The 22,760-nt window shown below is 41.5% G+C and overlaps 2 protein-coding genes across 4 annotated transcripts; both read right to left on the reverse strand.

The window, feature by feature from the left end:
• Positions 1-1,768: 1,768 nt before the first annotated feature.
• sanbr (SANT and BTB domain regulator of CSR) lies at positions 1,769-14,105 on the reverse strand. 3 transcript variants are annotated; one of them, XM_087802340.1, is made up of 21 exons: positions 13,984-14,105; positions 12,439-12,590; positions 12,230-12,377; positions 11,028-11,124; positions 10,026-10,264; positions 9,900-9,958; positions 9,311-9,471; positions 9,110-9,196; positions 8,450-8,560; positions 8,256-8,379; positions 7,191-7,343; positions 6,966-7,108; positions 4,536-4,620; positions 4,443-4,475; positions 4,275-4,359; positions 4,129-4,214; positions 4,034-4,062; positions 3,899-3,972; positions 3,753-3,838; positions 3,601-3,680; positions 1,769-2,126 (listed from the first exon to the last, which is right to left on the reverse strand). In XM_087802340.1, the coding sequence occupies exons 2-21, from the start codon at positions 12,586-12,588 to the stop codon at positions 2,063-2,065; spliced, it is 2,094 nt and encodes a 697-aa protein (XP_087658466.1). In that variant the 5' UTR covers positions 12,589-12,590; positions 13,984-14,105; the 3' UTR covers positions 1,769-2,062. The 3 variants fall into 3 exon arrangements, with proteins under 3 accessions (XP_087658466.1, XP_087658465.1, XP_087658467.1); XM_087802339.1 differs by having other exon boundaries at positions 4,275-4,365; XM_087802341.1 differs by lacking the exon at positions 4,443-4,475 and having other exon boundaries at positions 4,275-4,365.
• A 1,371-nt stretch (positions 14,106-15,476) lies between these two features.
• Positions 15,477-19,899, reverse strand: pex13 (peroxisomal biogenesis factor 13). The gene is made up of 4 exons (XM_087803156.1): positions 19,743-19,899; positions 17,848-18,581; positions 16,096-16,218; positions 15,477-16,010 (listed from the first exon to the last, which is right to left on the reverse strand). The coding sequence occupies exons 1-4, from the start codon at positions 19,814-19,816 to the stop codon at positions 15,736-15,738; spliced, it is 1,206 nt and encodes a 401-aa protein (XP_087659282.1). The 5' UTR covers positions 19,817-19,899; the 3' UTR covers positions 15,477-15,735.
• Between the last annotated feature and the right edge of the window lie 2,861 nt (positions 19,900-22,760).

Consider the following 22,760-nt stretch of genomic DNA (forward strand, 5'->3'; position numbering starts at 1 on the left):
CGAAAATGAATCTAAATCTATTTTTTTTTTAACTTTTAAACGTTTGCTACTAAGCACAAACACTTTATGACACTGAATTAACAAACATACTTGTTGTTAAATAAACCTGAGAAAACAAAGTATTTAACCACTTTTGTGACGTGGATTTGTGTGAAACTCAACACAATCTCGTCACTCGTGACGTCATGACGAGCTCTAGGTGTGAGTCTGCTGCACGATGACGTCATAACGCAACAACTCTGCAGTGATACTTCCACACGAGGCTCCTCTGACCTCTGGGTTCGGTGTCACCTCTGGGTTCGGTGTCACCAGAGCTCACCACTAATCCCCGCGAACACGCTGGAATCCGATGACACTTCTTTTTTTCTCCCAAACACCTGAACGCATCATCTGCAGGTTGAGCTGGACACGTCATCACGTGACCGCGGCTTGTCAATCACGACAGTGGAATGAACACGTGTTGATATTCGGTGAGTTACTAACGTGGGGCTTCAAGGAAACTTGGACCAGATCCTCTGACCCAGATAAAGAGACCCTCAGCCATTCATGGCACCTGCTGTCGAGGAGTGGAGGGGACAGCTGGACCACACACACACACGCACGCGCGCACACACATGAAAGTCGACTCTAAACACATGGATCTCTCCATTATATCCTAAATGTAAAACTCTCAAAAGGCGACTGATATTTATTTTCAGTGGTCGTTCATTGATCAGTTTTTATGTCACGATTTCTTCAATTAATAAACTGAGTATTTTATTTATTTATTTTGTTCGGTGAAATGCTGCCATCTGGTGGAGACTTGCGGAAAATGCGCTCCATCGAAAGCGGGTTTTATTGACTGTTATGTCTGCAGGTGAAGAAACAATGTCGTCTCTTCATTTGTTTCTTCCAACATTTAAGGTTCGTTCTTTGTAAGTTCACTTAGTCTGTTTGTAATTGATTCAAATGTAAACGTTTTTGCGTTAAATGTCGTTTTAAAGTTAGTTTTTGTGAGAGAGTGACCGAGAAATATCACGTTCTAATAACTTGGATGATTATTAATGCAATTGAATTACATTTTATTTAAACTTCAAATCATAACAAAGTACAGTAGTTACGTTTAAAATTGATTTCGAAGTGTTTTTAAAAAAATATATCAATAAAGGTATTTAGCGACACCTGCTTGTCAGAGTGTGCACTATTTTAATTTAGATTCGATAAATAAGAGTATATTTTGCCTTAAGAATTAATTACGGTTAAAAAAATGTTTCCATTTGATTAACCCTTGCGTTGTCTCTGAGTCAAAGTGACCCGGTGGAAGACAAATGTGTTTGTGGTGTCTCAAAACACATTTGTTTTCACTAGTGATGGTCTGATGAAGCTTCATGAAACAGTGTCATGTTGTTCAGAGGTCAGTAGGTGGCGCCATCAGTTTAAAAATGATGTTTCATTAGAACAGTTGTTCAAAACAAAGGAAAATAGACGCCATCTAGTGGACTCTGAAAATAATGACACTGTTTCATGAAGCTTCATCATACCATCACTAGTTTTCGGGCCTCTGGGTCACCTTGACCCAGTGAAAACAATTGTCAAAAATTTTGAGGAGTACCTAGAACCCCCTCGCCCACATCTTCTACCTTCTACAAGCTGTCAACTCTCACCGCTCCCCAGCATTCCTTGCCATCCCGCCGGCCCAGTTCAAGCTGGTGCTGGACTCTGTTATCTTCAAACACACCGTGAGGAACATCTCGCTTCTTCAACATCAACCTCATCACGTCCACAGCTGTTGTTACAACAACTATTTATTCAAGGATTCTTGTGTGTCCTGGTGCCGTTGAGCAAGACATGGTTAGTACCGTTGAATAACTTGAGAAGTGACTAGTGTTTGAGAGTGAACTGGTCGATCCATCCGAGACCAGATGCTTTTCCTGAACTGTTCTTGGCACTGGTGTTAGTTCCCACAGGTTCTTAAACATGCATTAAATGAGGTGAAGTGAGGTGTGATCTATCACTGGGGTGCTGGACGTCATGCTGGAGGGTTGGACCGGACGTCCCACAGCAACCTCCTGGTCCTGCTGCATCAACAGTTGAGCTGCTTCTCGCTTCTCTCCGTCGTTCGGACCAGAGCGTAACGTATCTTGGACCTGAGGCCGAAGAGGATCTCGTGTTATTTTGACAAGAACTTTGAGAAAAAACGAACTTCAGATCCTGGTGAACTAGTGATGGAAGCTTCATGAAGCAGTGTCATGTTGTTCAGAGGCCAGTAGGTGGCGCTATCAGTTTAAAAATGAACAAAACAAAGGATAATAGTACAGAGACGCCATCTTGTGGACTATAATAATGACACTGTTTCATGAAGCTTCATCAAACCATCACTAGGGCGAACCATGGCAACATAGAGACACATTATTTTGAAATTGTGTTCTCTTGAACATGTCAAGCACAACGCTTGACATGTTTAAGTGAACCTGCATGTAGGATACAGCCGATGCAATGACTGAGGATGAGAGGATACAGCCGATGCAATGACTGAGGATGAGAGGATACAGCCGATGCAATGACTGAGGATGTGAGGATACAGCGACTACAATGGCTGAGGATGAGAGGATACAGCTGATGCAATGACAGGATGAGAGGATACAGCGGATGCAATGACTGAGGATGAGAGGATACAGCCGATGCAATGACTGAGGATGAGAGGACACAGCCGATGCAATGACAGGATGAGAGGATACAGCGGATGCAATGACTGAGGATGAGAGGATACAGCCGATGCAATGACTGAGGATGAGAGGACACAGCCGATGCAATGACAGGATGAGAGGATACAGCGGATGCAATGACTGAGGATGAGAGGATACAGCCGATGCAATGACTGAGGATGAGAGGATACAGCCGATGCAATGACTGAGGATGAGAGGATACAGCGGATGCAATGACTGAGGATGAGAGGACACAGCTGATGCAATGACAGGATGAGAGGATACAGCGGATGCAATGACTGAGGATGAGAGGATACAGCCGATGCAATGACTGAGGATGTGAGGAAACAGCGACTACAATGGCTGAGGATGAGAGGATACAGCCGATGCAATGACTAAGGATGTGAGGAAACAGCGACTACAATGGCTGAGGATGAGAGGATACAGCCGATGCAATGACTAAGGATGTGAGGAAACAGCGACTACAATGGCTGAGGATGAGAGGATACAACCGATGCAATGACAGAATGAGAGGATACAGCGGATGCAATGACTGAGGATGAGAGGATACAGTGGATGCAATGACTGAAGATGAGAGGATACAGCCGATGCAATGACTGAGGATGAGAGGATACAGCCGATGCAATGACTGAGGATGTGAGGATACAGCGACTACAATGGCTGAGGATGAGAGGATACAGCCGATACAATGGCTGAGGATGAGAGGATACAGCCGATACAATGACTGAGGATGAGAGGATACAGCGACTACAATGGCTGAGGATGAGAGGATACAGCCGATGCAATGACTGAGGATGCGAGAATATAGCCGATGCAATAACTGAGGATGAGAGGATACAGCCGATGCAATGACTGTGGATAAGAGGATACAGCCGATGTGTGCGCATGTGTGTACCGAGCCGTCTTCTCAGAAGTAGTCTTGCTCGTGGAGCTCCTGAACTGTGACTCCAGCCTGGAGTAGATTCCTCCTGGTGGCTGTAAAAACACACTCATGTTCACACACACGTATCAACCATCAAATATCTACACACACACACACACACACACCTCTGTGGGGTCTCTCGTCTTCTGCTCCTGGTCTCCGAACCTCATCTTGGTCAGGTGTCCGATGATCTCGGCCATGCGGCGCTGGTCTGAGGCGGAGAAGACGTCGAGGAATACAAGGCGTGGACGAAGGAAAACTCTGGACTCACCTTCTTCTCGCTGGGCGTCCTGGTTGTAGCGCGAGGAGCGAGAACTGTCCCACTTGCTCTTCTGGACGCTGACCCTGAAGACACGGACAACGGGTTCACGGACATGAACGGACACCTGGTGAAGGACGGACTCACGTGAAGGGCGTGTTGTCTCTGGAGCGCGACTGTGGGAGGAGACAACGTTCACGACCACACCGAGAGCAGAAGATACAACCCTAGACGTTACTGACCTTCTCGGTTCTCTCTCTGCGGTGGAGGTTCGGTGAGGACACCTGCTTCTTCAGAGGTCTGTGGACTCTCTTCGCCTTCTTGTTCGCTGTGAACGCCACGAGACGGTTGAAGAAACATCTCCTCAGTGACGCTGAAGCTTCCGTACCTTGTTTCTTCGACTGCTCCTCTTCATCGCCCACCTCGTCCTCCGTGACCTCCGACCCCGTGGTGTACTCGTCGTCCTCCGACTGCTGTTTCTGAAAAGACACGCCTCGATAAAAAGCTGGAGGAGAAGGTTCTCGTAAGACGACGTGCGGGTGTGGAGAAGTCCTACCAGCTGCAGACTCCAGCTTTTTAAGAAGGAAAACTGGGACAAAGAGGAGGAAGTCAGAAGGAAAGAAGAGAGGGAGGAAGAGGACGGACTCACGGTGCTGCCGTCGGCTCGCAGAGCTTCCAGGAGGTTCGGGTCACCGTCGTGGATCTTCTCCGAGTCAGCAGGAGGTTCCTCGACACTGGAAAGTATTGATGTGTTGGTGACACCTCATGAAACAGCTGTGAAGTCACTGTATCGTGATACAAGGGGTGTCGGAAAATCTCGATACACTTAAGTATTCATTAAGTCCTCTGCAGCGAAAAGAACAATGAAATCCTGCATAATCCTTGCGTGAGGATGAGAGGATACAGCTGATGCAATGACTGAGGATGAGAGGATACAGCGGATGCAATGATTGAGGATGAGAGGATACAGCGGATGCAATGACTAAGGCTGTGAGGATACAGCCGATGCAATGACTGAGGATGAGAGGATACAGCTGATGCAATGACTGAGGATGAGAGGATACAGCGGATGCAATGATTGAGGATGAGAGGATACAGCGGATGCAATGATTGAGGATGTGAGGATACAGCCGATGCAATGACTGAGGATGAGAGGATACAGCCGATGCAATGACTGAGGATGAGAGGATACAGCGGATGCAATGATTGAGGATGTGAGGATACAGCCGATGCAATGACTGAGGATGAGAGGATACAGCCGATGCAATGACTGAGGATGAGAGGATACAGCCGATGCAATGACTGAGGATGAGAGGATACAGCCGATGCAATGACTGAGGATGAGAGGATACAGCGGATGCAATGATTGAGGATGTGAGGATACAGCCGATGCAATGACTGAGGATGAGAGGATACAGCCGATGCAATGACTGAGGATGAGAGGATACAGCGGATGCAATGATTGAGGATGTGAGGATACAGCCGATGCAATGACTGAGGATGAGAGGATACAGCCGATGCAATGACTGAGGATGAGAGGATACAGCCGATGCAATGACTGAGGATGAGAGGATACAGCCGATGCAATGACTGAGGATGAGAGGATACAGCGGATGCAATGATTGAGGATGTGAGGATACAGCCGATGCAATGACTGAGGATGAGAGGATACAGCCGATGCAATGACTGAGGATGAGAGGATACAGCCGATGCAATGACTGAGGATGAGAGGATACAGCCGATGCAATGACAGAGGATGAGAGGATACAGCGGATGCAATGACTGAGAATGAGAGGATACAGTGGATGCAATGACTGAGGATGTGAGGATACAGCCGATGCAATGACTGAGGATGAGAGGATACAGCGGATGCAATGACTGAGGATGAGAGGATACAGCCGATGCAATGACTGAGGATGAGGATACAGCCGATACAAGGGCTGAGGATGAGGATACAGCCGATGCAATGACTGAGGATGAGAGGATACAGCCAATGCAATGACTGAGGATGAGGATACAGCCGATACAAGGGTTGAGGATGAGGATACAGCCGATACAATGGCTGAGGATGAGAGGATACAGCCACTACAATGGCTGAGGATGAGAGGATACAGCCGATGCAATGACTGAGGATGAGGATACAGCCGATACAAGGGCTGAGGATGAGAGGATACAGCCACTACAATGGCTGAGGATGAGAGGATACAGCCGATGCAATGACTGAGGATGAGAGGATACAGCCAATGCAATGACTGAGGATGAGAGGATACAGCCGATGCAATGACTGAGGATGAGGATACAGCCGATACAAGGGCTGAGGATGAGGATACAGCCGAATGACTGAGGATGAGAGTATACAGCCGATGCAATGACTGAGGATGAGAGGATACAGCGGATGCAATGACTAAGGATGAGGATACAGCCGATACAAGGGCTGAGGATGAGGATACAGCCGATACAATGGCTGAGGATGAGAGGATAAAGCCACTACAATGGCTGAGGATGAGAGGATACAGCCACTACAATGGCTGAGGATGAGAGGATACAGCTGATGCAATGACTGAGGATGAGAGGATACAGCCACTACAATGGCTGAGGATGAGAGGATACAGCCACTACAATGGCTGAGGATTAGAGGATACAGCCGATGCAATGACTGAGGATGAGAGGATACAGCCACTACAATGGCTGAGGATGAGAGGATACAGCCGATGCAATGACTGAGGATGAGAGGATACAGCCACTACAATGACTGAGGATGAGAGGATACAGCCGATGCAATGACTGAGGATGAGAGGATACAGCCGATACAAGGGCTGAGGATGAGGATACAGCGACTACAATGACTGAGGATGAGCGGATACAGCCGATGCAATGACTGAGGATGAGAGAATATAGCCGATACAAGGGCTGAGGATTTTGTTGTTCAGAGGTCAGTTAGAAAATGATGTGATGTTCCATTAGAAACCAGATGCCAGTGCAGAGACGCCATCTAGTGGACTCTGACAATAATGACACTGTTTCATGAAGCTTCATCAGACCATCACTAGATTACAGCAAGAGTAACACAAACACACACCTCTCCGGAACCTCCGTGCTGGACACACACACGGCGTCTCTGTGCAGCAGCAGGTCGTTCAGGACTCGGATCTGAACAGTAGTGGCCTCGTCACAGTTCTCCTCGTCAGGAAGGTTCACAATGTGGTCTCGCATCTTACAGCCCTGGAAACAATCACACAAGAAAACAACGAAATGAAGTTAAAACTATTCACATTCATCTTTATGTTGTTCGTGTTGGTCGTACCTTGGGCATGCCTGTGGGGTCAAAGCGAAGGACTCTCTGGTTACAACACGGGTATATCCCGGCCCCGTGCCAGCCTTTTTCTGTGCCCAGGCCGGGGTACAGAACACTGTCCGGGTGGTACTTGCAGTGGGTCAGCTCTGCACACACAAACTCCTGCAAACAAACACACAGACTTTGGATAGAATACACACACTAGGTTTTGAATAGAGATACTGTATTCACAGCACAAATATATAAGTCGCCATTTTTTCTCTCTGAAAATCCATTTTGTTTGATGAAGGAGGAAAAAACAGTGCTGTGTCTCAAATCGAGCACTTCTCTAAGTGCACTGCTTTACAGTACACCGTAAGACAGTACACTTACTTGCGCAGTGCTCAAATTTCTACAGGGTAGTACTGTCTCAAATCAAAGTCTGCTGCTACACACTTGACTCGACAGCTTCTTCTTCTACTACTTTTTAACGCTGATTAAAACCATATGTTGAAACTCTATCACTGACACTTGACCACTTTTCACCAATTTAAACAAGTTATTAAGTTGTGTTTCATTGTGTTATTACTGTTGTTGTGTTGTTTTGTGGTAAAATGTGTGTTTTCTCGAGACATTTACGTCAGTATCTGCTCCGAAGACGTGTCGTCAGTGACGTAGCTTCAGTTTAGCTTCATCTACGTCACTAAGATGGAGGACGTTAAGGGTGGAAAGTGTCCATCGATCCACACTTAATTTTCTGGACAATTGAGTGCTCATTGCACACTACATTTTCACACACTGCTCACTGCACTTGTGCACTCAAAATATTAATTGTAAGTGCAGAAGTGCGCTCTTTGGGACACACCCCTGAGTCAATTGAAGTAAATTGAGCCTCTAAGAATGAGACAATACCAACAACAGGCTCCTACTTCCTGTTATAAGTGAAAATTTGAAGTAGCGATGCAATATTTATTGTGTATAAGTAAAATACAGGGTTTAAAAAACAGCTTGTGTATGAAAACGTTTGGTCTATGAACAATCGTTCATAAAAGCTCTTGAGTTGCTCTTGTCCATCTCCCACATCACATGACACACCTGCTGACACCTGGAGCAGGTGAGGTAGTTGATGGTTCCCCAGATCCTCCAGTAGACCAGGACCCATGACTTCAGCTCCTCGTAAAGACCACTGAGGAACTCGTGTGGGTCCCAGTTCTTCTGTCTGAAACAAAAACACACTTCAGAAGCTCGACACACTCGTTGTTGTGTTGTGATTCTGGGTGTGTGTAGACCTGGTGTGTGTGTATATAATCTCTCCTCGGTCATCGATGTTGATCTTGCCGGGAACACATGAGATCTTCCTCTCCGTGTCTTTGGTCAGCAACTTCATGCAAAGGCCGCACCTGATGGAAGACTTGAGCGTGAGGCAACTTACTAGGTGTGTGTTTAGTCAAGAATCTGGCGATACTGGGGGAAATAAATAAAGTATTGTGATACTGTAGGAACGAGGATATAGTTGTAGTATTGTCGAGTACTTGACTCTGGTGTTGCAGAATTTCCAGACCACATGACTCTTGACGATGAAGTCGTAACTGATTTCATTTGTTTTGAAACTAAAATTTGTCTAAACGTCAGCTTTAAAAGTTGCTGTATCCTCTCATCCTCAGTCATGGCCTGGGATTTCATTGTTTCTTTAGCAGTAGAGGATTGAGTTGAGAACTCCTGCCATCTAGTGTCTGGATGTTTAATTGCGACACAAAAGTGAACAAACACTATTTGCGTGTTAAATGTAAATAAACTTTTTTTTTTATTTTATACACACTTTATTGATGTGTAAACCATACAACTGCGATAAAAATGAAACATGTATAGAAAGACAAGTAAATATTATCGTTATTATTGGTTCACATGATTTCTTGCGGCACAACATCGGCTCAACATTCCAGACTCACCTGTAGAGGGTGGAAGCGTTTCTGGGAGAATCCCGGCTCTTGTAGTCCGCGTCGAACAAACGTTCGATCTTCTTCTGGAACAGTTTGCTTGAAGAGAAACAGAATTAAAAAACTCCATCACATCCTGGAGCTGATCTTTTCAGTGATCTTGAGTCTCCTCTTCCTCCTCCTCCTCCTCTTTCTCCTCCTCTTCCTCCTCACCTCTTGAACTTGTCCTTCTTGTCCCGGATGTCGTCGGCCTCGTTGTGGCTGAAGAGCTCCGCGATCCTGCTGGCCAGGTTACTGTTGATGCAGTTCATGTTGCAGGGCGTGGCCACCACCGCGCTCATGTGTTTGTGGCAGTACTGCACACACTCGTCCACCTGGGGGCGCCACGATCTGATTCAAGGCAATTGACTCCGGTGTTGCAGGATTTACAGACCACACGACTCTTGACAAAGTCGTCACTACTTTCATTTGTTTTCAAACCAAAATATGTCCAAACGTCAGCTTTTAAAGGTGCTATAGTCGACTGTATCCTCTTGTCCTCAGTTATTACAGAATCTTCTATAATTTAACTGTTCCTGTAGCCGTGGAGGATGTATAACTGCTGCCATCTAGTGTCCGGAAGTTTAATTGCAACACATAAATTGATACAGTGCTGCTGAATATCGATAAGGTATCATGAAAAAACATCACGATATATGTTTTAATTATATTTTCTCACACCACTAGTCAAGTCATCTAGTTATTATTACCTCTGAGCTACAACAAGGAGAAACAGGAGAACCTGACGTCGCTCGTCACTTACCAGCGTGTCCATCTTCAAGAACTCTGAGGAGATCAGGATGGAGATGACGTTGCTGGGCTCTGAAACCGTCAAAACGCTAGATGAGCACCAAACATCGACGATCCACCATTTTAAACGTTCCGTTACCGAGTCGAGGTTTGTCTCGGTTCCCTTCTCCCGCCGTGTTCCTTCTCACGTAGTTCATCAGCCAGTCGAAGATCTGGATGTCGCAGTGGACCGAGATGTCCACCTCCTCCCAGCGCTGGGCCTCCACCGACAGGTACTCGGCAAAGTAGCGCATCTCTTTGACCAGAAGGTCTCTGGGGCAGGTGAAGTCCTGCTTCAGGTTCTTGGTCTCGTCGCACACGTGGATCACCATGTTGAGGCTGCGGACCATCACATGGATGTAAAGTCATCATAGTCCAGAGATAGAAGATGAGAGTATGGGCGTTTGCTTCCATCTAGTGGCCATTGTGTGTACTACATCTACATTACAGCTGTTTCTGAGAAATTACCCAATCGTCATCCAAGTTAATGACAATATAAGGGACGTTTTATGCCATTTATATAAAATGATGCTGGTTTATATACATTTTAAAGCTATCGATTTTTTTTAAAATATGCTATGAGCTTTTTTACTTTAATTTCCTTAAATAACATTTTCAATATCTGCAGTTATTTAACATTACTATGATTTAAAAAAAAAACGTAATAAAAGTTTAAATATGTTGGTTTTTTTTTTAAAGCAAAAGGCAAAGCTGAACTTTTATCAATGGAACATAATCAAATGCTGTAAATGCTGAAAGATAAATCTGAAAAATTAAACAAAATGAAATAAAACCAATTATTTTCATTAAGAAAATGAAACCAGGTGATTATTCTATTTATTTTTCTTATTTTTACAACAATGTATTATTTTCATTGTTGTTGTTTATGTGCTTTCTTGTCTGTGCTTTTCCTTTAATGATGGGTGTGTTTGCTAAATATAAAATTATACAACAAAAAAAATATAAAAATATAAAATTGAATTGTTTCAACTGTATAACATGGTAAGTACTTTAAACGGACAAACTGAGATAATGAATGTCAACTATGCCAACTTTCCCTCCTCGACTTTTATTAATCACTTGAACTTATTCAAGGACTTACTCTTTTGGCCTCTGAGGTTTTTCACTTTCCTTCAGGGACACGTTCTTGTCGTTGCTCTCAGAAGCACAGACGCCGCCAGACAGTTGGGTCTTGGTGACTGCAGAGGGTTTACAAGAAAAGTAGATTTGAATCCTCCGGTGGTTGAAGGAGATGTAGATAAGTGAATTTCATCAAGGCAAATAATAATAATAATAATAATAATAATTAATAATAATATTTCTAAGAGCCTGAGCCTGGGTGTAAGGCTGGATCACTAAAGGAAGGTCTGACCATGAATAAATCAGAAAGTAAGAACCAGAATTTTAAAATTGATCCTGAAAGAAACTGGCAGACAGTGAAGAGTTTTAAGCATTGGGGAAATGTGAGTTCTTCTACTAGACACAAATACATGGATTACAAGCTCCAGATCGTGTTGTGACATCATTTTCCTAAATTTAGAGATTTTTGTCAGTAGAAAGAAACAGTTTCTGGTCAGTTTAACCCTTGAGTTGTCTCTGGTTCCATAAATACATATGCAGCGGGGATGGAGGTCGTTGACCTTGACCCAGAGACGACACAAGGGATACCACAAACAGGTTTGTTTTTGGCCTTCAGGTTACCTTGACCCTGAGATAACACAAATTAAAAAAAAAATCTTCATGGTCAGTTACAAGTTATAACTTAACAGGATGATGAGACAGTCAGGGGCCACATGTTATCAGGGGCCATCATGCAAAAATATACAAGTGAAAAGCCTAAAAATAATGGGAAAATTAAAAACAAGCTAAATTTTATGTTATTGTATAAATATAGAATTTTAGTAAAACAAATATGTATTATAAAAACGTGTTTTTTAATATTCACATAAATCTTTTAGAGGGGCAATAAAGACACAAAAACAAGACAAAAATTGGTCTTGATGAAGCTTCATGAAACAGTGTCATTATTGTCAGAGTCCACTAAATGGCGTCTCTGCACTATTTTCCTTTGATTTTAACAACTGTTCTAATGAAACATCCTTTTTAAACTGATGGCGCCACCTACTGACCTCTAAACAACATGACACTTCTGAAGCTTCATCATCACATCACTAACAAAAATTCTATTGTCATTTTTACAGTTTAAAAAACAAAATACAATAGTTTAACTGTGACCTCATGAGGGCCACATAAGTACAGTTAAAGGGCCCTTGCCCATGTCTGGTTTAGACCTTCACCACATACCTGTCTCTTCCTCGTGCCCCTTCTCCGTGAGGTCACGAGGGTCCGGCGTGGATCTGTCCGCAGGCGAGTCTCCGGTCAGTGTGTTGCACTGGTTGTCCAGGGGAGGGAAGGCCCCGCTGGACTTCAGCTCCTCGAAGCGTCGACAGCACTAGATCAGAGGAGGCCGGTCAGCATCGACGTGACAGCAGAAGCGAAGAGAGTCACTTTACCTCATTCCCGGTGAACCCCGGCACCAGCTTGGCTACGTTGTCCCAGTTGATGGGCTGAGGGACGCCCCAGAGGGAGCCCAGGACCATGTCCAGCACCAGCACATTGTTGTCGTAGGGGAAGTTGTTGTTGTCCGAGCAGAAGCGACTCATCGCTGCTTAGAATTGAATAAGTATTGAATCAGTCATTTAGTTTGTATTCTTGTGTCTTTAAAGGTTTTGACCACAAGACACCAAATCATTAGTGATGGTCTGATGAAGCTTCGTGAAGCAGTGTCATTATCTTCAGAGTCCACTAGATGGCGTCTCTGCACTATTTTCCTTTGTTTTGAACAACTTTTCAAATGAAACATCATTTTTAAACGGATGGCTCCACCTACTGACCTCTAAACAACATGACACTGTTTCATGAAGCTTCATCAGTTGTTTGGTATTGATGGTCTGATGAAGCTTCTTGAAGCTGTGTCATTATTTTCAGAGTCCACTAGATGGCGTCTCTGCACTATTTTCCTTTGTTTTGAACAACTTCTAATGAAACATCATTTTTAAACTGATGGCGCCACCTACTGACCTCTTAACAACATGACACTGTTTCATGAAGCTTCGTCCATACAGGTGCATGAGCGTAAACACAGGATTCACATCTTAAGGTCAGTTAAATTAAACCTTGTAAGACTTTTAAATACCGTTACAAATCATGTGTGAGACCAAAATACCCAACTTCGTTTCTTACAAAATAAAATAGAGATAAACTTTTTGTCCGCTAAAAACTTTCCCTATCATGCTGTTTTTGAGAAAAAGGTTTCACAAACTACAAGCTGCCTTGTACATGTTGACAGGTACCAGGTTTATCCATGAAAAAGTTAATTCTCTGTTAATTCTTTTTAGGCTTTTTAAGAGACATTGAAGACGAGAGATAAGGTAAGGTAAGGTAAAACTTTATTGATTCCTCAGATATAGAGGTATTTGAGAGTTATTTTGGCATGTCTTTTTTGACCAGGAAAGGTGACCCCCATAAGGACACACATTTCTACCTGTAACTCCAAGAAGACACGTATTACTTGGATTAATATCAACCCTTTAGTCGACACAAGAGTGAGTAGAAAAATAGTGACAGTTGAATATTGAACCAACAATTTCAGACTTTTAAGGATGTGCAGGATCCTTATTTGTTGTGTTTAAAAAAAACAACTTATGGTTAATTGTGTTCAATGTGTGCTGGTGTGAAGTGTGTTTTTTTGAGGAAGGTGTGTAGATGTTGTGTTGTCAAATTGTGTTTGTCAGATTAGAGGTCAAAGTTAATGTTTTTTTTTTTTAATAATTAAAAAAATGAAATTTCACGGTCAGCACATCTGCTTGCTAACAAATATATATAAGAAGAACCCAATTTTTTTTTTTAAATATGTATTTTCTGAGCCCTCCGAGCACCAGTCACAGTGATGCTAGCTCCGGCCGAGCCTCCTTCTCTCCTCCTCCTCACCGGCATCATTCCTTCACCGGCAGCGACTGACACTCACACTTAAAAAAACACGTAACAAGTGAACATACTTATCTTATCACAGCGACGTCTCCTCCGTGTGTTTGCGGCCGCTCACAGGAGAGGTTCGTGTCATGTTATCGCGGGGATGCTGCGGTTCTCTCCAGGCTAACTAGCTAGCGTTAGCTCGCTGGACGGGACAGGCTGCGCCGCCTTCAGGGACGATTGGAAATGGACTCAGTGTCTTCGGAACTAGCGGCGAGTCGACGTTCAGGACCCCACAAAAAACGAAAACAAAACAGTTCCACCTCGCTAAAAAATGAAATGAATAAAATGTTTATTTAAAACAACTTTGAGTGATTAAATCGTAATTATATATTTTCCTGACCATGTTAGTTGTGTGGTTCTTGAATGTATCAACAAGGACACCTACTTTTTTTTTCTTTCCATTGTGCAATGATTTTTAAAAAGCACTAGAGCACCTATAAATGTTATTATAAATAAATTAAAAAACATTTTACTACCGTGTTGAAGGTCTGTTGAAGCGGCGTGTCTCGTTGCCAAGCAACGGAGGGCGTTCACCCCAACAACAAACGTGTTTGTCAAAACATAGCCCAGAAAACCAAAACTTTTTCAGTCTTAATCGTGATCGATTTCATACACTTTTTCCAAGATATTAACATCTGTAAGTCTTTATTATAATTATATATATATATATTTTTTTAAATAATTTATTTTATAAAACAATTACAATGCAAAAAAATTGCAGTATGTACAATACATTTTTGAAATTGTTCAAGATAATCCAATTTTTATCAAACGAAAAAACGAGTATTCTGTCAGTACAGGGAACAGAATCATCATTATTATTATTAGTAATATTCAATCCCTGCTTATTGTATACACACGTAATTACATACTAAGCACAAACTCACTGGAAGAATAATTCCAAATAAAGTACTGTGATTGAATTAAGATCTTAAATCTGCAGACTTAACAAACACAAGCTCCGCCAAACGATTGTACTCCCAGCTGGTCCAGTTGCTGGTTTTATAAATTAATTAAATTAAGTTTTCATCACTTTAATCAATATCTCCATAAAGTCATTTATTATCTAACTTAAATAAATGAGGAGGTCCTACATATTCTTCTATACATGTTCATATATAATCAGCCGATTCATGTTGATGTCGTTTACGTTGACATGTGCAGGAGTCGCCAACTCCAGATGTTTCATGAATTAGAAAAGAAAAACATTTTACTTTCTTTTATTGGTCTGTTGAAACGATGTTGTGATGTGTTGATGAAGCTTCATGAAGCAGTGTCATGTTGTTTAGAGGTCAGTAGTTGGCGCCATCAGGTTAAAAATGATTTGTTATTTGTTTCATTAGAACAGTTCAAAACAAAGGAAAATATTGCAGAGACGCCATCTAGTGGACTCTGAAGATAGACCATCACTCGTGTACTGTTGCATGGCGACAGTGGATGTTCTTTCAGTTTTGTGATCACATTTGTACGTCTTGTGCGTCAAAATGTTAAAATAACAAACATCCATCTGCAAAAATATTTTTAAAATAATTTATTTTGGAAAAAAATCAAAATAAATATTTACATGTGAAGAATGAATTGATGCTCATGTGCATATCTGTCAGTACACGGAAGATCATTACTTGTATTTTTATGTATATTCAATCCCTGCCTGCGTGTTATCACAGACCTTTCACTCTTTTATTGCAGCTCAGAGACTCGTTCTCCATATACAATCGTTTTTAACCATTAGAGAATTAAGATTTAAAATCTGAAAAACTAATCACAGACGAGCATCACAGGTCAGTCTTCTCAGGCACGTTGACCACCGTGTCGGCGCTGGTCGGTCCCACACTTGCGGTCGCTGTGTAGACGGACTCCAGAGACTCCTCTGACAACGTGGAGGCAGAACCAGGCTGAGGGGCCTGAGAGACGGCTTGTTCCTGAGCCAGTCTCTCCGCCTTCCTGCCCTTTCTTCTCCCCAAGACTTTGACGTAGTTGGCCGGGACCAGTCCGGTGGTCTGTCCGTCCACGCTGGCCAGCAGCCAGCCTCGAACCCTTGGCTGATGCTCTGGACGCAGTGGAGGATTTTCAGGGTTACGACGGAAGCGTTTTAACAACACGAGAAGGTGCGAGTCCGAGTCCCGTGAACTCACCTTTCATAGCCAGGTTCATCATGTCTCCGGCCCGCAGGGAGATCTCCTCCTCGGACGAGGCCGAGAAGTCGTACTCGGCGCGGGCCACCACGTGATCGTCCTCCCCGCTGGCCCAGTTGGTGGCTGCACAAAGAGACACTGGTTTCAAAGATGAATTAAAACGCTGCTATACTTTTAAATAAAGTTGACAGTTCGCTCAAGGCTTAAATGATTGACCTCAGCAGGAAAACAAATGAAAAAAGGTCACACAAGCAGATGGTTCGCATAAACAAGTCTCTCTAAATCAGTTTAAAATGTTAGATAATAAAAAAATCTTATTGATAAGCTAAATATTATTATCATTTTGATATTTCCCTATTGAATCTTACATCAATAAGACCTGCTGACTTAAAAAAAACAACTAACTGTCATTAATGTGATGCTGAAGTGAAGTAGACAACACTTTTAATGAGAATATTTTAGCGAATTACTAATAAAATGCCTCAAAAGGTATGAATTCAAGGCCCTTTAAAACACGTATAGACCAGAAACACCACTGTTTAGATCTTTAAAAAAAGAAAGTCACTCGTACAAATGTTGTCAAAATAATTTTGATTTGTTGACAAATACTATTCAACGCTCAACAGGGACAATGGAACATACAGTGACTTGTACAGGAATCCAGAAACACATCCAACTTGTTATTCGTTATTTATCGAGATGAAAGGAGGCTATAAAAGTCAAACAATTATTTTGAATATGCCTCATGTTTCAGGGAGCTTTCATGTTGTCGTCGTGTGTGTCGACGAGCTCTGTTGCTGCTGTGACCTCCGCTGTTATCTCCGCTTTGATAATAACCCCAAAGTTCAGTGAAACCTCCTCTGCTCGCCAAGTTCGAGTCAAGCTTTTACACATATCCAGGCATGTTTGGGTTTTAGTTGAGAAATGGACGTTGCTCTGATCCAGGAACAAAGACAGCTGTTCAGACACCACCTTCTCCAAGATCTTGGACAAGAAAGGGCCTGAAATTACTGAGGTCACGTGGGTCTAAGCCTGTTTTTTTGAGCAGAGGCTCCACAATGGCATGTTTAAATGCATTGGGAAAAACCCTTGTGGGAAGGGAGAGGTTCACCATATTGGTAACCCAGGGGGCCCAATTACATCAAATACTTTGATAAAAAGCGTACAAGGAAGGACGTCATCTAAGCAAGAGGAGGGTTTCATCTTGTTCACTAGTGCCGAAATATCACCCAAAGATACAGCAGTGAAGGAAGACCAAGAGGAGGAGAGGGGCTCCGAGACAGTAGGGGTTCCAAACAAAGGGGAAGAGATTTTCTCTTTGATCAATTTAAATTTGTCAATGAAAAATCTCAACAATGCATTGCTGTCAGCTTCACAGAAGACAGGCGTGTTCAAGGACTTCATGTAGTCAAACATTTTCGCATTAGAGCTTTGCCAATAAATTATCCTTTAAGGTAGGTTGAAAATGATAACTTTACTTGCTCTTGTTTGACCTTATCTTAAAACAAGGGGATTTTTTGTTTTGTTATTTCTATTGAGAGAAAATATTGAGCTTTATTTCTGATGCTGAAGAAATGCATGTGAAGATAAATAAGATGTTTATTCTGAGGTTAGACACCAAAACTTTGAACAAGAAAAATCCTGTCCATGCGTCACATCACCAACATTGAGTATTTGTAAAAGATTCAGTTTGACCCGAGTGTTTGTTACAGGCAGAGGTTTTGTGTTTCAAGAGTGGAGTAGAGTTCTTACTATTCTCCTCAGATCCAGAGGTGGAGCTCAGCAGCTTCCAGATGAGGTAGGGTCCCCCCAGCACCACGGCGAAAAAGAGAATGATGGGCCACGACTTCACCGTCTGATCGGTCGAGCCGTCGCCGAGGCCTCTCTGCGCATTCGTCGCCAGGGCGTCGCTGGCGCTGTCCACCCACAAGTCCTCCACCTCCGCGTCGGACCGCCGCCCCAGTAGCCTCTGCAGCCGCCGGTACAGGTACCTCAAGGTGCGGACCAGGGCGAATGCCGACAGCACCCGGGTGAGGTGCGCCCGCAGCCGCGTCAGGTGGTTCGCGACGTCCAGCACGGCGCGGAAACTGTTGTAGACGGCGGAGAAGGTGGCGTCCAGCATCATGCTGACCGAGCTGAAGGCCTGGACGATGCTCTCGATGGACTGGAAGGCACCTCGGCTGCCCTCCTCCGCCTGCTGCACGAACCTGCTGGGGGCCACCTCTTCCGAGGGGTTCAACCGGCTGTAACCCCCGAGACCGCCGTAGCCACCGCCGTAGCCCCCGGTGTACCCCCCGCCATAGCTGTAGGGGCTGTAGCCCCCGTACATGGACCCCCCGTAGGGGCTGTAGGATGAGTTGAAGGCGCTGTAGGCGGGACGGTAGGACTGTTGGACCGGTCGAGGGGGCACAGGAGGAGCTGCTCTGGTGAGGACGGGAGGGCCGGTGGAAACGACAGGTACAGAGCCATGTCCGAAATCCGCTGACCTTCAGAGCAGGAAAAATATATTACTGGCAAATAAACAATATGATCACACGTGTGACTGAAACTGAGGAATGAGGGACTGTCATGACAACCCACTAGACCAATCAAAAACAGATTATATCAGGCGGCGTATTGACAAGACTCTGGCGATATGATCACATACAGGGGCAACAATATTATACAATGCAAACTATTGTTTTTTTAAGAATATAATTGTAGGAAAACTGCCATGGCATAGTAAACAAACAATGATTTAAATCAACTTACTGAAGATAGCTATATTTGTTTTTCACTAGAACACAAATAGAATTAGAAGGAATTTTGTATAAACAAATAAAGTTTCAACAGATTTCCGACTGAACAAATGTTATACCTTAACTATAGTATATTGTATAAGAAAGTTTACATTTCTGAAGTAAAAAAAGCTCTTCATCTTCCCTTAAGTTTAATTGCAACAGAAAGGTAAAGAATATGCTGTGGATATTTGCATGATATATTTCATAAATAAATACAATGAAAATCGTTAAAAACCATTCAAGACAATACAACGCAACAAAAGTAATGTTATTTTTATCAATTTAAATCGTTTTAATGGAACTCAACTGGCTTGTGTCGCAACATGTTGTAAACAGGACTCTTATCTGCGAGGATTTTAACACAAACTAGAGTAAAGTTTAACATTACTGAGACCAAATGTTATTTTAGTTCCTACATTTTCATCATGCAAGTCAAATATCAGTGTTTGGAGAAGGTTTATTCAGTTTATTTGTGATACCTTCTTAAATAGATTCAACACACTTCAACTGCAAATATTCATGTTTAATATTAATATAAATTATTATCTGGTTTTAAATCTGTTGTTGATCATTAAAAGTAAAAATAAATCCCACCAGGTGATGACAAGCATATGTTTGACAAGTTATGTCAACAGCTAGCATGTAGCATGTAGGGCCTAGCTTAGCACTGCAACCACTGCTATATATATACATTTTTAAACATATAAACGTTGAAATTCAACGAAGAACACATGTAAGATTCAATACTTTATCAACCTGTTGGTCATTTCAAAACGGTCATGAAGTCGATCGAGTGGTTCGAGGCGGTGTTGACGTTAGCTTCTATGCTAATGCTAACACTGATCTTAAAATGGCGAGCTCGCTCACCTGTAGTTCAGCGCCGGCGTCATGGTTCCCGGTATCCTTCTCTCCCAGGGCTTGATCGGAGCTCCATGATCCATGTTGGGAAGACGATCTCCAGGAATCCTGTAGTTTGTGGAGCTGCTGCTGGGGGAGCCTGGCTCGCTGCTGCTCCCTTAACGGACTGTTAAGTCACCGTCAAAACACCGGAAGATTCCAAAAATGCATTAATAAATTAAATTAAAGTCATGTCCTACATTAAATTAAATATGTTATGCGACATATAACAGTGTTTACGAACCAGTACCTGTGTTACCCACGTTATTGTTAATGTTACAAACAAAAACAACTTTAAACCTAGATATTCCCAACAGTCCTTGAACGCACCATCTGACAGCTAGACTATAAATAAACGAATTATTATTTACTTGTTATTTTGTCCATATTTCTAACATTTCAAGGTTAAATAAAGTTTAATACGTTTATAGTTTTCAATATTTTGACGGATCAGTGCCAGAAGATGGCGCACACAACAAAATTTTCCCCACACACTTGAAGGGAAAGTACCTTATTCGAGAAACACTGTTGACAATATTCACGTCACGCCCTTATTAAGAATAATGTATATTCTTAAATTAAGATTTTTTTTAATATTTAACATTTTTTTTATTCAATTATTTTGTGTATATTGTTGATATTTGGAAACATTTATATATATATATTTTTACGCTGGTATTAAACAAGATCTTTCACCATAAATCAATGAGATTTATTCAATTGATGCTTAAAAAGTTTTGACTCAAATCGTAGAGAAACAAACCATAAATACTCAAATCACAAAAACTTTTCTCTTCATTCTCAGCAGCAGGATTTTTGCAGCAGTTTCAGGAAGTTTATCACTTCTTGATGGACTTTGTTCTCATGACTGTGTCTTTAAAACGTTCTTCCTGGTGATGATGTTTTTATTATTCTTATTGCATCTTTTTGTCACATTTTACTTCCAGTTGTGTAAAGTCGACTCACAAACCTCACGCATGACCCCGAAGCCAGAGGTGAGATCTGTGAGGTTGGGTGTGAGAGACCTTTGACCTTTGAGTCTGAACACTTTTATTTTGGAAAAAAAAAGCTTCTTTTTTATTACTGAAGTTAGACCTGTGAACACTGAGTGTTGAAACCTTGTATATGGAAGTGAACGTGTCGTCTGACTTTGAACATGGATTTCTTACAGTGAATTTTTTACATCATCAATATCAAACTTTGAACTTGAAAAACCATGAAGTTTTATTTTTTTCAATGCATAAATGGAATCAATGTATAATATATATATATATATATATATATATATATATATATAAATATATATATATAAATTCAACATATAAAATAATTAAATGAAAATAAATTAAATGTATAAAAAAAAAAATTAAAATAAATTAAATTAAAATAAATTCAACATATATAATAATTAAATGAAAATAAATTCAACATATAAAATAATTGAATGAAAATAAATTAAAAGTGAAAAAAAAACCCAAATGAAAATAAATTCAATGTTTAAAGAAATGTAATGAAAATGAATTAAACGTATTAAAAAAGTAAATGAAAATGAATTTAATGTATAAAAAAATTAAATTAAAATTAATTCAGTGTATAAAGCAATTACATTTAAATACATTTTACGTTAAGAAAATGTAATGAAAATAAATTCAATGTATAAAAAAAATAAATTCAATGTATAAAACAATACATTAATAAATTAAATGGATAAAAAATAAAAATAAATACATTCAATGTATAAATAAAAATAAAATAAAATAAATTAAATTTAATGGATAAAAAATTAAATTAAAATTAATTCAGTGTATAAAAAAAATAAATAAAAATAAATTCAGTGTATCATTTTTTTTAAAATTAATTCAGTGTATAAAAAATTAAATTAAAATAAATTAAATGTATAAAAAAATGAAAGAAAATCAATTCAATGCATAAAACAATTCAATGTAAAAACTCAATGTTAAAAAATTCAGTGTTATGGCACACATTTACTTCCATACTTATAGAACCACTTCACTCGTAAATAAACTGGTTTAAAAATCTTCAAATACATACAGAAACATATTAAGTCACACTATTTACAAAAGAAGATCAAGTTTGAATAAAGTGAAGTAAATGAATTAAGTAAGTAATTTATATTTATAAAGCGCTTTTCCAGACCAGGGTCACAAAGCACTTAAACAATCAAAACAATATTCAATAAAGTATATACTTAAAAGGTCAAGATAATACTAAGAACAACACAGGAGTTCCAGAAAATCAAGGAAAAGCCTGAACAAATAAAAAATGTCTTAAGACATTTCTTGAAGGAGTCAGTATCAGGTACGTGTGATGCTGGTGGTTGTGACGAGTTCGCCTTCACAAACCACCGTGACCCAAGCGGGCGCTGAGAGAGGGGGCGTCAGGCGGTGAACTCAGCTTCTTCTCTGACAGAAGAGGAGTCGTGGTTTCACCGGTGATGTCACGCTGCGAGGTGGAGTGTGTGTTCTGCAGCGTCGAGGCGTGGGTTGGTGTGTGTGAAGCCGTCGACCGAGCGTGAGATCCCGGGCCCGAGGTGGGAATGCAACGTCAGGGTGTGTGGGAGGAACCGACGACGGTCCTGGTGATGACCTTTGACCTTTGCACTCCATGGTCGCCGACGATCTGAGAACATGGTGGAGAAGAGTCCAAGAAGATCCTTCTTTGATGTGTGAGACTGTGATGACGCTGGTGTGGTTTTCTTTGAAGGTGGTCGTCATCTTTCTCATAGAGATGAAGAAACAGTCGAGTTTTCAAAGCAACTGATTGACTTGAAGAACAATAGAACCTTTAAAGCAGAACCTGTGCAAAGTAGAACAATGTCTATGACAACAAAAACTATTTCATTTTCCTCTTAAAAAAGAAATAATTGAGAGTTAAACTCTTAAAACATCTTCCCTCTTTTAATTCATCAATTTGATCAGTTTTTAACATGAATTAAAATATTTTTAAAGATACATTAAAAACATTTGG

This window comes from Callionymus lyra, chromosome 11 (assembly GCF_982586985.1).
Source record: "Callionymus lyra chromosome 11, fCalLyr1.hap1.1, whole genome shotgun sequence".
Lineage (NCBI taxonomy): Eukaryota > Metazoa > Chordata > Actinopteri > Syngnathiformes > Callionymidae > Callionymus > Callionymus lyra.